The sequence below is a fragment of the Osmerus mordax genome, chromosome 25 (genome assembly GCF_038355195.1).
Source record: "Osmerus mordax isolate fOsmMor3 chromosome 25, fOsmMor3.pri, whole genome shotgun sequence".
NCBI classification, from domain to species: domain Eukaryota; kingdom Metazoa; phylum Chordata; class Actinopteri; order Osmeriformes; family Osmeridae; genus Osmerus; species Osmerus mordax.
The window spans coordinates 3454444-3468588 of NC_090074.1; the positions used below are offsets into that span (position 1 = coordinate 3454444).

At 47.2% G+C, this 14145-nt stretch overlaps 2 protein-coding genes and 1 long non-coding RNA gene across 3 annotated transcripts in view; 1 reads left to right on the forward strand and 2 right to left on the reverse strand.

The window, feature by feature from the left end:
• LOC136933289 (sister chromatid cohesion protein PDS5 homolog B-like) overlaps nt 1-7232 on the reverse strand; it is a 17424-nt gene extending 10192 nt beyond the window's left edge. Inside the window, 10 exon segments of the mRNA XM_067228603.1 lie at nt 227-367; nt 639-719; nt 1071-1197; nt 2166-2263; nt 2495-2539; nt 2541-2582; nt 2839-2901; nt 2903-3043; nt 3406-3532; nt 7181-7232. Of these exon segments, the coding sequence (XP_067084704.1) occupies nt 227-367; nt 639-719; nt 1071-1197; nt 2166-2263; nt 2495-2539; nt 2541-2582; nt 2839-2901; nt 2903-3043; nt 3406-3513 (846 nt within the window). The 5' untranslated portion in view covers nt 3514-3532; nt 7181-7232.
• A 2596-nt stretch (nt 7233-9828) lies between these two features.
• LOC136933619 (uncharacterized) lies at nt 9829-11622 on the reverse strand. Its single transcript, XR_010874817.1, has 5 exons — nt 11470-11622; nt 10920-11056; nt 10731-10819; nt 10540-10613; nt 9829-10337 (listed from the first exon to the last, which is right to left on the reverse strand). It is a non-coding gene; the product is annotated as an uncharacterized lncRNA (long non-coding RNA).
• An 805-nt stretch (nt 11623-12427) lies between these two features.
• Nucleotides 12428-14072, forward strand: zar1l (zygote arrest 1-like). The gene is made up of 4 exons (XM_067229105.1): nt 12428-13090; nt 13180-13272; nt 13372-13446; nt 13546-14072. The coding sequence occupies exons 1-4, from the start codon at nt 12452-12454 to the stop codon at nt 13687-13689; spliced, it is 951 nt and encodes a 316-aa protein (XP_067085206.1). The 5' UTR covers nt 12428-12451; the 3' UTR covers nt 13690-14072.
• Nucleotides 14073-14145: the final 73 nt, after the last annotated feature.

Sequence of the window (14145 nt, forward strand, 5' to 3'; positions counted from 1 at the left end):
GATAAAGTAGAGAAACTGTCATATCTAAGTTAAAAAAGCTTAGTGTAGATCTATGTTTGTGTGTTCCTGTGTGTGTGTTCCTGTGTGTGTGTTCCTGTGTGTGTGTTCCTGTGTGTGTGTTCCTGTGTGTGTGTTCCTGTGTGTGTGTTCCTGTGTGTGTGTGGGTGTGTTCCTGTCTGTGTGTGGGTGTGTGTGTGTGTGTGTGTGTGTGTGTGTGTGTGTGTACCTTCAGCTTGAACTCCAGCTGGGGCAGCACAGAGAGCAGCAGGTGGCTGTCGATGTTGTACAGCTCCAGGATGAGGTCAAACACGTGCTCCGACAGGTCGCTCACTGACGTCTTCCCCAGCATCAGCACCAGGTTGAAGAACTGACACACACAGTCAACACGCCATTAGAACACACACACAACGTACCTACAAACAGCAGAAAAAGACTAAGACAAGAGACAGAGAAAGAGAGAGACACACAAAGAGAGAGACACACAGAGAGAGACAGAGAGAGAGAGAGACACAGAGAGAGAGACACACAGAGAGAGAGACAGAGAGAGAGAGACAGAGAGAGAGAGACACACAGAGAGAGACAGAGAGAGAGAGACACAGAGAGAGACAGAGAGAGAGAAAAAGAGAGAGAGTCCTCACGTTGGTGATGTATGGTTCGATGGCCTGAGCTGTCCTCTTCAACAGTGCTTTGGCCAGGTCATACGCCTGCTTGTTGAGGTTCTACACACACACACACACACACACAGACACAGACACACACAAAGGAGAGAGAAGTCATTATAAAACACGAAACAGTTGCGTTTTCCTTGATGAACACCATTTGAATCCATTCAACAGCTGGTGTGGCTGTCGTACCACTTCTCACCTCCAGGGGTCTCTTGGTCATAGTGAGCAACTCCAGCCAGCGACACAAGGGTTCAGCTTTAACCATCGCATTCACACTGTTTGGGGAAGAGTGTGTCTCTACTATTCTGAAATTCCCAGTGTGTCACTGTCTGGTATACGCCTGTGCACAGTGTCTGTGCATGGGTACTGCGTGTTTGTGTGTACTGTGTGTGTTTGTGTGTGTACCTTGTGTGCTGGCACCAGGTTGACCAGCACGGTGTCCAGCAGCTCCTGAGACACGCTGTCGCCCTCACACACGATGGAGCTCATCAGGTCCACCATGTGCATGTGCACCTTCTGGTTGTGGCCGTTGCTAGGGAAACAAAGGGGGGGGGGTCAAAGGTCAGGATTGTGTCACAGTGTGCCCATCCAGATCGTGACCCTGGGGTTGGCCACTGCCTGTAGGTGGAGAACACAGGGGGCAGGCTGAAGCCAGTCAGGTGGGGAGGGAAGACCACACGACTGGTCTCACAGCAGGGGGTGGAACCCACGGGGCTAGCCCGGGGCTGGCGTGCCTCTCTGAACTAACACACACACACACACACCTTTGAGCCAAGACCTCACATGCAAACGCAGATTCAGATTTTCCCTCGTAAAAACGTGTTGTGTTCCGCCCCCCCCCCCCCCCCCCTTCCCTCCTTCCACCCCCCCCCCCCCCCCCCCACCCCCCCCACAGACACATGCAGGCTGTTTGGCTCGGCTGGCACAGGGCCAGAAACCTCTGCTGCAGCATTCAGCCCCGGAGCTGGTGCTCAGCAGAGGGAGAATGTTAGAGCGAGAGAGAGGGGGAGTGAGAGAGAGAATGTTAGAGCGAGAGAGAGAGGGAGTGAGAGAGAGAATGTTAGAGCGAGAGAGAGAGGGAGTGAGGGGGAGAGAGAATGTTAGAGCGAGAGAGAGCGGGAAGGGCGTGGAGGAGGGAGAGCGTGCATTTACAAGAGAGTTTGAAAGGATCCCGCGTGCGGAGAGGGAACGAGAGAGCAGAGAGCGTGAAGGGAGGAGCTAAAGGAGAAAGACACAGATAATATATTTTATGAGAGGGACAGAGACAGTGTGTGTGTGAGAGAGAGAGACGGAGAGAGAGAGAGAAAGACAGAGAGAGAGAGAGGAGGGGGGGAGAGAGAGAGAGGAGGGGGGGGAGAGAGAGAGAGAGAGAGAGAGAGAGAGAGAGAGAGAGAGAGAGAGAGAGAGAGAGAGAGAGAGAGAGAGAGAGAGAGAGAGAGAGAGGAGAGAGAGAGAGAGAGAGAGAGAGAGACAGTATGAGGGACAGTCCCGAGGTCTTACTTGATGACCTGGAACAGTGTTCGGTACAGCTGGGTGAAGATCTCGTTGCTGTCCTCCAGCTCAAAGCAGATGTTGTAGGACTTCACCCACGCTATGTTCTGCAACACGGGAGAGGCAGGCTCAACAACACTGCACACACACTCCGGGAGTGTCGGAGATCGAGGGAGAGGAGGAGGTGAGAAGGAGGGAGGAGGAGGTGAGGCGGTGAGGAGGAGGTGAGGAGGAGAAGAGAAGAGGAGGAGGAGAGAACAGACTACAAATGAGAGGAGAGATGGACAGAAGGTACTAGATGGCACAGGAGAAACTCCCATACACACACACACACACACCTCAAGCAGGTAGAAGTATCTGTTGAACTGAGCGCTCTTGGTGTCCCTCCAGACCTTTCAGCTGCCTGGTGATGAACATGAAGATATCCTGCAACCAAACACACACACACTAGCACTGCAAGTCCATACACCCATAGTTTTCACAACAGTCCAATGATTGAACGGTAATGGGTAAAACAAAAATCAAAAACGTGGTTATACTATGGTTGTGGTTATTATCCAGGTCGGAGTCTACCAAACCTTTCCGTTTGGCCGTCTCCTACCCTCAGTCTATCTGGTCGGGGGAGGTCAGGTGAGGTCACGGTTGTTATGGTTGCGGTTTGGGGGGGGGGGGGGTGTCCTACCTTGAGCTTGTCCGGGGAGGTGTACGGTGCCTCGGGGGCATAGATCCTGAAGATGTCCGCCAGTGCAGCAGGCCACCAGCAGGCGCACGTCCTTGTCGGGGTGTTTGAGGAAGAAGTCCGAGGCCAGGTGGAGGGCCAGGTTCAGGTACAGCTCCTTCTCCTCCTCCGAGTCCTGGTCCATGTCCATGAAGGTCTTCACCACCATCTGGGGGATCATCAAGTATGGAGGAACTGTCTCATCAAGTATGGGTGATGGGAAGCTAGGTGACCGAGCGACTGAGTAAGTAATCACATATATGGATACTATATATGGGGGGGGAGTGAGTGAGTGAGTCAGTCAGTAAGTAGGTAGGAGAGAGTCAGTAAACTACTGAGTAGCTAGGTGACGGGGAGTTCCTTGAGTAGCTAGCTACCCTCTGCAGAATCCCGAGAACGGCCGATCGCTTGGACAACATGGAAACATCTAGAACATGCTGGACAGTGGAGTTCCCTGCGGACCAGGGTTGAGGACGGTTCCGGGGGGGGGGGGGGGGGGGGGGGGGGCTTGATGTGGCGAGTGTGACTGACCTTTAGTCTGCGGACCATCTCCTCCTTGGAGATCTTGTCGGAGATCTCCTTCACCCCGGGTGGGTAGGTGACCTTCCCGTCTGTGGCTCGAGCTTTAGAGTGAGCCATGCTCTCAGCGCTCTACTGCCTGGGAGAGGAGGAGAAGAGGGGTCGAGGAGGAGGAGAGAGGGAGGAGGCAGAGGAGGAGAGAAGGGAGGGGGAAGAGAAAAAGAAGAGAGGGAGAGGAAGAGGGTAAAGGAGTAAGAAGAGGAGGACGAGGAGAAGGCAGAACTTCATGGATCCCAGGTCGGGATTCAGAAATCAACAACACAACACTGCAAAGGCCAGCTGATAATCGTCCACCAACCGTCCAAACAAAGACACAAAGCCCCCCGTTCCTTTCCAAAGCCCTCGGTGAGGCAGCTATAGCACGGTTTCCAAAGCCCTCGGTGAGGGAGCTATAGCATGGTTTCCAAAGCCCTCGGTGAGGGAGCTGTAGCATGGTTTGAGGACAGACTCGGGAGCGTCAGGCAGGAGCCAATGAAACATTCAGTGAGGTGTTGTGGGTGAAGTCATGGTGTTTTAGAAGAGTCAGGCAGTGTGCGAGTCCTGCCTGAGACATGGCTTGTGTTCCATACCCTCTGCTGCCTGTCCAGGTACACAGGCTGGAGGGGGGGGGGGGGGGGGGAGAGAGGGAGACTAGAGAGAGGGAGACTAGAGAGAGAGAGACTAGAGAGAGAGAGAGAGAGAGAGAGAGAGAGAGAGAGAGACTAGAGAGAGAGAAAGAGGGAACGAGGGAAGAGAGAGATTGAGAGGGGGATGGGGAAAGAGGGAGAGAGATCAACAGGAAGAGTGGAGTGTTGTGGAGGGGGAGACACATACAGGGACATCACACTACAGCACTACGACTCTGAGGGAAAGGTTCATCTCAGGTCTATAAGCTTATGGCTTTTTAAAAGTCATCAAGTGATTGAGTGGGAGTGTTTGTGTGTTCGAGGGGAAGAAATCGTCGGTGGATAACACCCCAGAGACCAAAAATATTTACATTTAAAACGCTGTTTTAATGGTTCTCAGAGGTGAAGTCAGACTACCCCGCTGTTCCTTCCATTCCAACCAAAACACACAGTTCTAACCGCCAACCCTCGCAGACACATAACAGACCCACGCTCACAAAAACATTCACAATAGGCACACACACACAACGCTTTTACGTCAACACACAACAAGCACACGCACGCCAGCAACACAACACACTCTCGCATAGACACGTGCTCTCGTTACACACACACACACACACCGTGGCAGGCAGCCTACCCTCTCTGACCTGACCTCCTTTCCACCCCACAGCTGTTGCCAAAGACAAGACTATCTTTTAGCCAATCACTGTGCAGCTCTGAGAGCCCCATGCTTCTGTTGACCAATCAGAATGCATTGCGTAGGAATCTGGGCGTCTGATCAGCAGTGAGCATCAGCCACCAAGAATCTTAAAGTAAACTCCAGTAAGAAAGAACGAACGAAAAAGAGAGAGGGGGTGAGAGACAGAGGGAGACAGAAAGTGCAGAGTGAGACAGAGAGAGGGGTTGAGTGAGAAAGAGAGAGGGGGTGAGAGACACAGAGGGAGACAGAAAGTGCGGAGTGAGACAGAGAGAGGGGTTGAGTGAGAAAGAGAGAGGGGGTGAGAGACACAGAGGGAGACAGAAAGTGCGGAGTGAGACAGAGAGAGGGGTTGAGTGAGACAGAGAAAGGGGGTGAGAGAGAGAGAGAGAGAGGCAAATCTGCTCAATCTTATATGGCTTTGGCAAAAATGCCTACTCATCCATGCCAATCAAGCATTATTAAATTAAATTGACAGAGAGAGAGAGGGGTGGTGAGAAGGAGAAGAGTGAGAGAGAGTGAGAGATGGTGACAGGGAGAGAGAGGGGTGGTGAGAAGGAGAAGAGTGAGAGAGAGTGACAGAGAATGGTGACAGGGAGAGAGAGAGGGGTGGTGAGAAGGAGAAGAGTGAGAGAGAGTGACAGAGAATGGTGACAGGGAGAGAGAGGGGTGGTGAGAAGGAGAAGAGAGAGTGAGAGAGAATGGTGACAGGGAGAGAGGGGTGGTGAGAAGGAGAAGAGTGAGAGAGAGAGAATGGTGACAGGGAGAGAGACAAGCAGGGAGGAAATCACTGCCACTTTCAAAAGTAAAAGGCGACCCATAAGAGGAACTATTGCTGTTTACGCACGTGTCTGAGCGCAATAACATTTTTATATTGTATATTTAAGGATAGCACACACACTTTAAGATTTTAGGATTCAATATGTTTATTATGTTTACTGTATGCACCTGCCCACCAAAGTAAATTCCTTGTTTGTGAACACTTAGCGATTAAACACAATTCTGATTCTGAATAAGGGTCGCAGACTATCTGTCTGACCTACACTGAACTCTGACCCCAAAGACCCGGTCACCTTAGTTACAACTGGAGGATCAGAGGGGGGAGGGGGATGTTGGCGAGACACCAGCTGAGGCTTGAAGGTGAACTCATCCAAAATATCACCCCTGTACACACACACACACACACAATTATACTGCACTGCTGTTGTGTACTGGTCTGCGGGCCCAAAACAGCAAGAGCTAATATTTAGCATGCACTCCACCAGACCAGATTGACAAAAGGAGAGAAGAGAGATGGGGAAATAAGGAAAGAGAAGCAGGCATGGAATAAGACTGAGACATATACACAGAGGGAAAGCGATAGAGGGGAGGATATGAAAGACAGTTGGTTTGCCAAGACTAGGAGAATGCCGGGGAAGCCATGGGCTGTCTTAAAGGGAGGGAACTTAAGGGAAACCCGCCTTGCACGCATTACAAACTGACGCAAACCGCTTCGCTGCTGGAACGAGGACGGGAGCAGAGAAGAGCATTTGAATCTTACCGATTTCAGTGATCAGTCCGGCTGACTGACAAACAGGTTAACGACGGAGAAAAAACAACTCACAATTTAATGAGGAAACTGATTTGTACAACGATCTAGTAGACTTATAAGTGACGTATTGCTACACAACACAACAACAATACGGCTACGACAGTAACTACAGTGCACAAAACCAGACATACAGTGGTGCAATTATGCACAATGTCAATGAACAGTCTCTTGGTCACTCAACCTAGCTACTTAGCAATTGCATTTTATTGCAATCTAGCTAGCAAAATAAACGCATTTTTTTAATTATGATTAAGCATGTGTAAACTGCTATTACCCAATACACTTCAAGAGATAGTTGTGACTGACTATGGGTTTTATAATTGCACTAGCTAGTGTTATGGCAGTTGTATGACAAGGCCATAGACTGGACTGTTATTGTACCTCGCGTTAGCAAGCAAACAGGCTAGCTAGCCACATTAGCATGCTAGCTAACTACATAGCTAGTAAAAAATGTGGACATATCTATTTGAGCCAAGTCGATTTATCTGCATTGCGCCCTAATAATAAAACGCCGGTCACGGTCTTGTATAGTCTCAGGTACTAAGCTGTGGCTTATTTGGGTTAGCTAAATGCATTGCCGCTTTCATTCTGTTTCTAGCCCCCAATTGCTAGCAAGAGCAATAATACAAGCGCTGTGTTGCTACTACGTTGACATACACGGCTAACAGGGCACGGGCGAAGACAGCGGACAGCAGTACCGCCACACTTGATCCAACATTCGCAGGCCAAATGGTAGCGAAAACGTATGTTTCATCTTCAATTCAACAGCACATTCACATGAATATTGATCCGGATTTCGAAATGGGTACTATTGTAGGTGACGATTCCTACCTGATTTGTTGAATTGCTATCAATTGTGTGCTCCTCTGCAGCTCTCTTCCCCCTCCTAGCTTCAAAATGGCGCCAATTTGCACAGATTCAGCAGCACAGCCGGGCTAGAATCATCCAAAGGCACATAGCGACACCTATAGGGCAACGCATCTAACGACGGGGTACTCACGCTCTTTCCAGAGTCCCCTATGCGTGTACATTTAATGTGTCCCTTGTAATACACACCCATGATAGCGAATTCCCCAATATCCCTATAAAGTGCCTTTGGTGTTCTCATCAGAATCGCTCAGTCATCATGAACATAATGCAGAATAATGACATTCTGAGGTTTTATTATAAATGGCAAAACATTTACACACATACAAGTACAATGATACGTCTCTTGAAATGTGGTTTTCTGATTTAATACAATTTTCTTTGATTGGATGTATGGGATTTTGGCATGTCCCACACACTGCTCAGCTTACTTCAGTGGGTGTAAAAAGTGGTTAAATGACATAAAATGTAAATACTTTTGTTTTTGAATGTACTTATTGTCGTCAACAAGTTATTTAATAAAAACAAGTAATTTTGATTATTTATATTTAATTTTCATCATAATATTAAGCATTTTGCATTTGTCCCGGAAATTGCTGTCCACCCTGTCATTATGGGGTAAACGCCCCTTTAAGAAACCAACTGTCACTACTCAGTGACAGGCCCCTCCCCCATTTGGTCTTTCTTCAGTTGAGGTTTTAAACGTCTGCTGCACACCTAATAAGCATTTACACTTATATTTCCTATTTTTCATCATATTGTGTTTGTAGTTGTGTGTTGTAAACCTAAACATGTCCACCCTGTCATTGTGAAATATTTACATTTACATTTAGTCATTTTAGCAGACGCTCTTATCCAGAGCGACTTACAGTAAGTACAGGGACATTCTCCCCGAGGCAAGTAGGGTGAAGTGCCTTGCCCAAGGACACAACGTCATTAGGCACAGCCGGGAATCGAACCGGCGACCTTCTGATTACTAGCCCAATTCTCTAACCGCTCAGCCAACGATTCCCCTGAGAAATATGAATTAATATAAAAACTTGTCATAAACTCAAAATATATATTTTAAACAGTGCCCACTTTGCTAACTGCAGGTACACCATGTGTTCATTAAATGCTAACTTTAGCCAAAAATGTCAACCCTGTCACTGTCCATCCTTTTAATTTTTCCATGGCAGGGTGGACATATTTTATGGTTTGCTCATATTGCAGTTAATTTATAAAAAGTGCTGGAGCTTGACCAATATGCATTTCTAACAGCCTAAGGTCTCCTTAATACAACACATATGAAGTTAAATGGAAAATCTCATATTTTCTTTTTGGAAATGAAGTCTCAAAGTTACTTTATAGTGACACCAAGGTGTCTCACATCTGTGATACCAGTCGATGTTACCAGTCTCGCTTCACAGAGTAGACAAAGTTTTGTGAGAATAGTCTTTGACAGAAGTCAGAGAGAGAGTTCTGCCCAGTGCAATTCCGCCTGACCTGTGCAGGGCACACAGGTCTTGTACCCCTGCTGAGAGGGAGGTGTTTGTCAGGTGATTGGTCAGCAGATGATGTCCTCATCCTATTAGGTTCTAGAAGGAGTTTGTGGGCAGTCAAGGTGGGCAGTCCAAAGGTCTGATGATGTCTCAATAAGGGGGGGGGGGGGGGGGGGCAGGGTTAGGGCGAAGAATATCCGGGGGGGGGGGGGGGGGAGAGAATATCCGGGGGGGGCAGACCAGACCAAAAGGTCTGATGATGTCAAGGTGCAAAAGGATACATTCTCCACGGCCTAATGAATCTTCTTATCTCCCTGATGTTGACTCTTTTTCCTTGTGCCATGGTGTAGCCATCTCGCCTCCCCTCTCCGGTACCTCTCACCGGCCTTGACTTCCACATACTCTGCAGCAAATCATATCACCCCTGCACTCCTCCCTGCTGACGTATTGGGAGTCAGGTGGCTGAGCGGTTAGGGAATCGGGCTAGTAATCAGAAGGTCGCTGGATCGATTACCGGCTGTGCAAAATGACGTTGTGTCCTTGGGCAAAGCACTTCACCCTACTTGCCTCGGGGGAATGTCCCTGTACTTACTGTAAGTCGCTCTGGATAAGAGCGTCTGCTAAATGACTAAATGTAATGTAAATGTATTGCATTCCTCCTCTCACTAAAGGATACTTTCTCCTGAGCAGGGTCCTCTTTTCACAGACACATCTTGGTGCATAATCATATATTTGTAATATAAGTTCATCATTATTATTACTTATTCTATCTGAAGCATTGATCGTATTTGGAATATATGTTCTGCATTGTCATTACACATTTTGTATATCTGAGGTATTGATTAATATTTATTCAACAGAGACATAGAGCCTCTGAAATAGCAGCATTGAATTGGCAGTATAGATTTAATTCCTCCACATTATCTAACATCATGTGACAAAATAGTCAGTTGTAGCTGAGCTGCCTGGCGATTTAAGAACGTCTGTGCTGCCCACTCAGGACGACGGTATTAACTCACTCAATACAGAGGATGGGGGAGGGGCCAAGGCCTTCTCAGGCAGCCCACGGAGCCAAAGCAACAAGACCAGTAACTTGAAATCTCTGAAGACAGGAGGCAAGGATCACTCGCATTGTGTATACATATTTTGATGGATTTTTAATTAAATGACTTATTTGAAAAGTAAAGCATGAAAAAAAACACCTAAGTAAAGCTAAAAAATAAAACATCTATGTAAATGCTGTCTTTTGCAGTAATGGAATTGGAAGATAAAACAAATGGCAATAAACCCTTAACAGATGTAATAATGATGATAACAACAAAACCATATTGACTTAACATCATTGTTTACATAGCTGTATAGAAAGAACATGGCGCTTAGATTGGATTAGATCTTTGATCATTTTAAGAATCATGTACAGTATATATTCTGCAGGAAACATTCTTAAAGAACTTTCTCTGAAGCTGTTCAGATTAAAGCACCTTGCTATTCCCCATCAGTAGTAACTCAGTTTTTCATCCATCTCCATCCATTTATTACGAACTTCGGGGTCTTTGAAAATGCTCCAGAAATCCACATCATACTCGTATCTCTCCTCCATATTTCGTAAGGTCCTCCAACTGATAGATCCTTTACACCATCTGTGAGGGATATCAAAATATATACAGTCAACTAACGAGTACATTTGAATTGGTGTGTTTGACATTTGACGTTTTTCTGAAGAAGAAAATGAACACAATTGCAACACAGTGTGCATTGCATTATTATTATGATTGTTACAATGTTATAGGTCACACTAATGACCTAAGCATTGATATAACAGACAAATCCATGCATGCTTACTTATAGCGAGTTTTCAGGGAGATCGTGGATTCTTGCAGATCCTCAAACAGGACGTAGTACCCTTTATAGAAGGCCTGTCCAGATATTTGTGGCGTTATGCACAGTTTAGTTAGTGTATGAAAGTATAGCCCTGACCGGAACTGTATTGCATTCCTTCTTCTCTTAACTCAGCACACACTTTTGGCCCTCACCATGTTCACATACGGCCACATCTCCCACTGCTCCACGTTAGTGTTGTCGATCACGATTGGATGGACGCGCTCTTTCATGGCCTCAAAAACTGTAAAACTGGTAAGTCTCATATCATAGGCTTCAACCACATTGGTGATGGCACAAGTATCAGATACACTCATATACTTAGCTCTGTGTCTCACACACACCTTCGTCTATAAGATGTTTGTGTGCAGCATGACGCTCTCCAACAGTAGGGAGAGGATATATCCAGTCCCCATTCTCTTCCTTGAAGTAGTCGTCGGTGCTATAAATCTCCCCAGAACGATATTCCTGCAATATTTCGCTGTGGAAGCGGAACACGAGACAAGGGGATCAAGCAAATTATTATGCGGGGACGGGAGAGAGTTGGGGAATGCTATTTTAAAACAAGTTGCTGCAATAGCGTCTAATGCATTTTGGCATCACATAAAGATAACCATTAGTTAACAATATATTTAGGCCTACTACTAACTTGAAACGTGGCCTAATAAAAGGGTATTATTCACATAACCATTATGACTGATGAAATACAGGAAGACACGGGAATTTATCGGCCCTGCCTTCATTGCGTACATAGGCTATTAGGCCAACCGTTACATGAAATATCAATAGCCTAGCAGGAAATACCATAGGCTATCATCAAATAATCATAATAGGACAACTGTTACAACTTAATTGAAGTGTAATTTGCATAAATCTACTATTAAAAAAGTTTACTATGCAAGCCTTGTCTTTCCTGATCCAGGTAATCCTCGGAGGATGATAAGATGCTTGTTCCTTTTGTTTGACATTTTTAATTCCTTAGCCGTTACGACGTAGATGGGCAGAAATCCAATATCGCTGTAAAAGAAAGGAGCTTCCTCGAGTTGTGGTGAGAGTTAGAGTGTAGGCTACGCTATGACACCCGCAATGAAAAACAGACTGTTTGAGCAACAACAAAAAATAGGAAACGCCCACACAGATCGTTTGCTCAGGCTCCCCCCAATAAAAAACTAATAGGCATAGGCGGCTAATAGTGAAATCTCCTCCCAGTTAAGACCTATAACCCATAAAACAAATCTACCAACAATTGTCCCAAACCTGAACATGTCATTAGTCGGACCAGTGAGGAGCGATTCTGACCCCTTGATGAAACGCACTGGTATCTCAGGGGGTTTCCTTTATTTTTTACAGCGACACATCATTTTATTATATGCCCCCCCCCCTTCACTTTGGCCTACTCTCATGTGAAAAACTGGTCTGGAGGCCTACATCTCAGTCCCAGAAGCAAGCCCGACAGTTCTGCTGGCCCACTGGAACATGGCTGTTTTCTCTCACCATGTGCTTTGTCTTCCTGGAATGACAGTGAAACAACTGTGTTTCTTTATGTTTATTTGTTATGCCCAAGGGGGACGCACAGTGTAAACTCAAACATTTACTTAAAAAAAAACGTAAAGTCCATTTGAAAAAATATATATTTTTATTATTAAAATGACAACACCCAAGGGTTTAAATAAGGCAGCCGTAAAAAATGATTTTCCACGCAGGTCATTGCCAATAACCCACACAGCACATATTGTGTAATTGTCCAATGTCCTATTTCACCTGCGCAACATGGAACACCTGTTTTCAATTAGCTCAAATTATTTGCCAACATGGCGACCTCAATCAGCAAACACTTAAGGCCACTGTTCATTCCCCTCCGTACATTTACACAACGATGGAGGGATTTATGTTTTCGCCGTACAACTTTAGTGGATATCCGGGCTGCGGTCCTATTCTCCATGGAAACCCGAAGCTCAAACCCTATAACTTTGCAAAGAAAGGCGGCCTGTATATGACGCCGGATGCCCTCGACTATCTGGATATGTGCAAACGGGTTCAGCTAAAGGCCATTCTGTCGCAGGTGAACCCCGGCCTCACACCTCGTCACAGGACCGCTAATACGAAGGAGTTCGGCGTTCAAGTCAACGCAAAGGTTGATGCCATAATTCAGTGTTCTCTTGGACCCAAAACGCTTTTTTACCGGGAGCGGCAAATTACTGAGTTTAGGTCGCCAGTTAAGAAGCCGGCTCCATTGACCCCAAACGGAAAAAATATTCCGAGCACGCCGGTGAACAACGTGCGCTTTTCACGACCACTCGCCATCTACTCTCCCGTGTTTGATCGGAGATTTCTCACGAAATCGATGAAATCGAACAATGACAGTGCAAACCACGAAGGCGTTGAGGACGTTAGTCGCGGTAGTGATGAAGAGGCCGAAGCCTATCAAACTATTGAGCACGAGGGCGTTCCGGAGGAGCAGCGAAAGGATATCAGTAAACCCCAGCACCCGGAATCGAAAGGATACAACTTCCAGGTGTGTGCGTGCGCTTCCGTCAGCTGTGTGTGTGCTATATAACCTAGCCATGGTTTGTCAACTCCCTAACAAATGCTTCGACTTCTCAGTTTCTGGAACAGAGGTACGGGTTCTTCCACTGCGGCAAGTGCAACATCCGATGGGAGAGCGCGTATGTGTGGTGCATCTCCGGCACCAGTAAGGTAAAGTGGCGCAACGTGACATTTCAGCCCCGTGCTAAGAACTTCCAGGAGTGCAAGACGTGGGCAGTTCTGACTCCCTCTCCTGTTTTGGGTTGGCAGGTGTACTTCAAGCAGCTGTGCCGCAAGTGCCAGGAGGGGTCAAACCCATACAGGGTGGAGGACATCCAGTGCCAGGTGACGGCAGTGTCACAAAAAAAACGTTGATGGGTGTAATGGGGCTGCCTGTCATCGCCTTGGAAACCCCGTTCACTCTCCTTATTCCCTCCCCCACAGGAGTGCTCCCAGACGCGCTGCTGCTGCGAGAGGAAACAGCGGCACATCGACCTGAGACGACCCCACCGCCAGGAGCTCTGCGGCCGCTGCCGGGGCAAGAGGCTGTCCTGCGACACCACCTACAGCTTCAAGTACATCGTCTGACTTCCCAACCGGACCCCGCCCACCCCCCTGCCTGGTTGGATGAGCCCCAGTAAGCCCCGCCTCCTTGCTCTGAACACCAGCCAATGGGTTTGACGAGGAGGAGGGGGCTGGTGGGCCGTCTGACGTCACACTGGGGCTTGAACGAAGCACTTCCCACGTCGTGCTCGCTGTCACGGTCAGTGGCACAAGTTGCCCCGAACGACCGATCCAGAATCGGTGCGTCTACCTGCAATCCCAACCATGATTGATAGGTGTGTGAAATAATGTCTGTACCTGGATCAGTTTTTATGGGGCAACTTTGACCCTCACTATTTTTATCACTTGTCAATGAAGTGAATATTTTTGTAAGAAGTAAATATGAAATAAACATTATTGCAGCATTAGTTTGGTTTGGTTGCCATTTTCTTGGGGCTTGGATTAATTTACCTGACAATGGCCATTACTAATTTGTGTTCA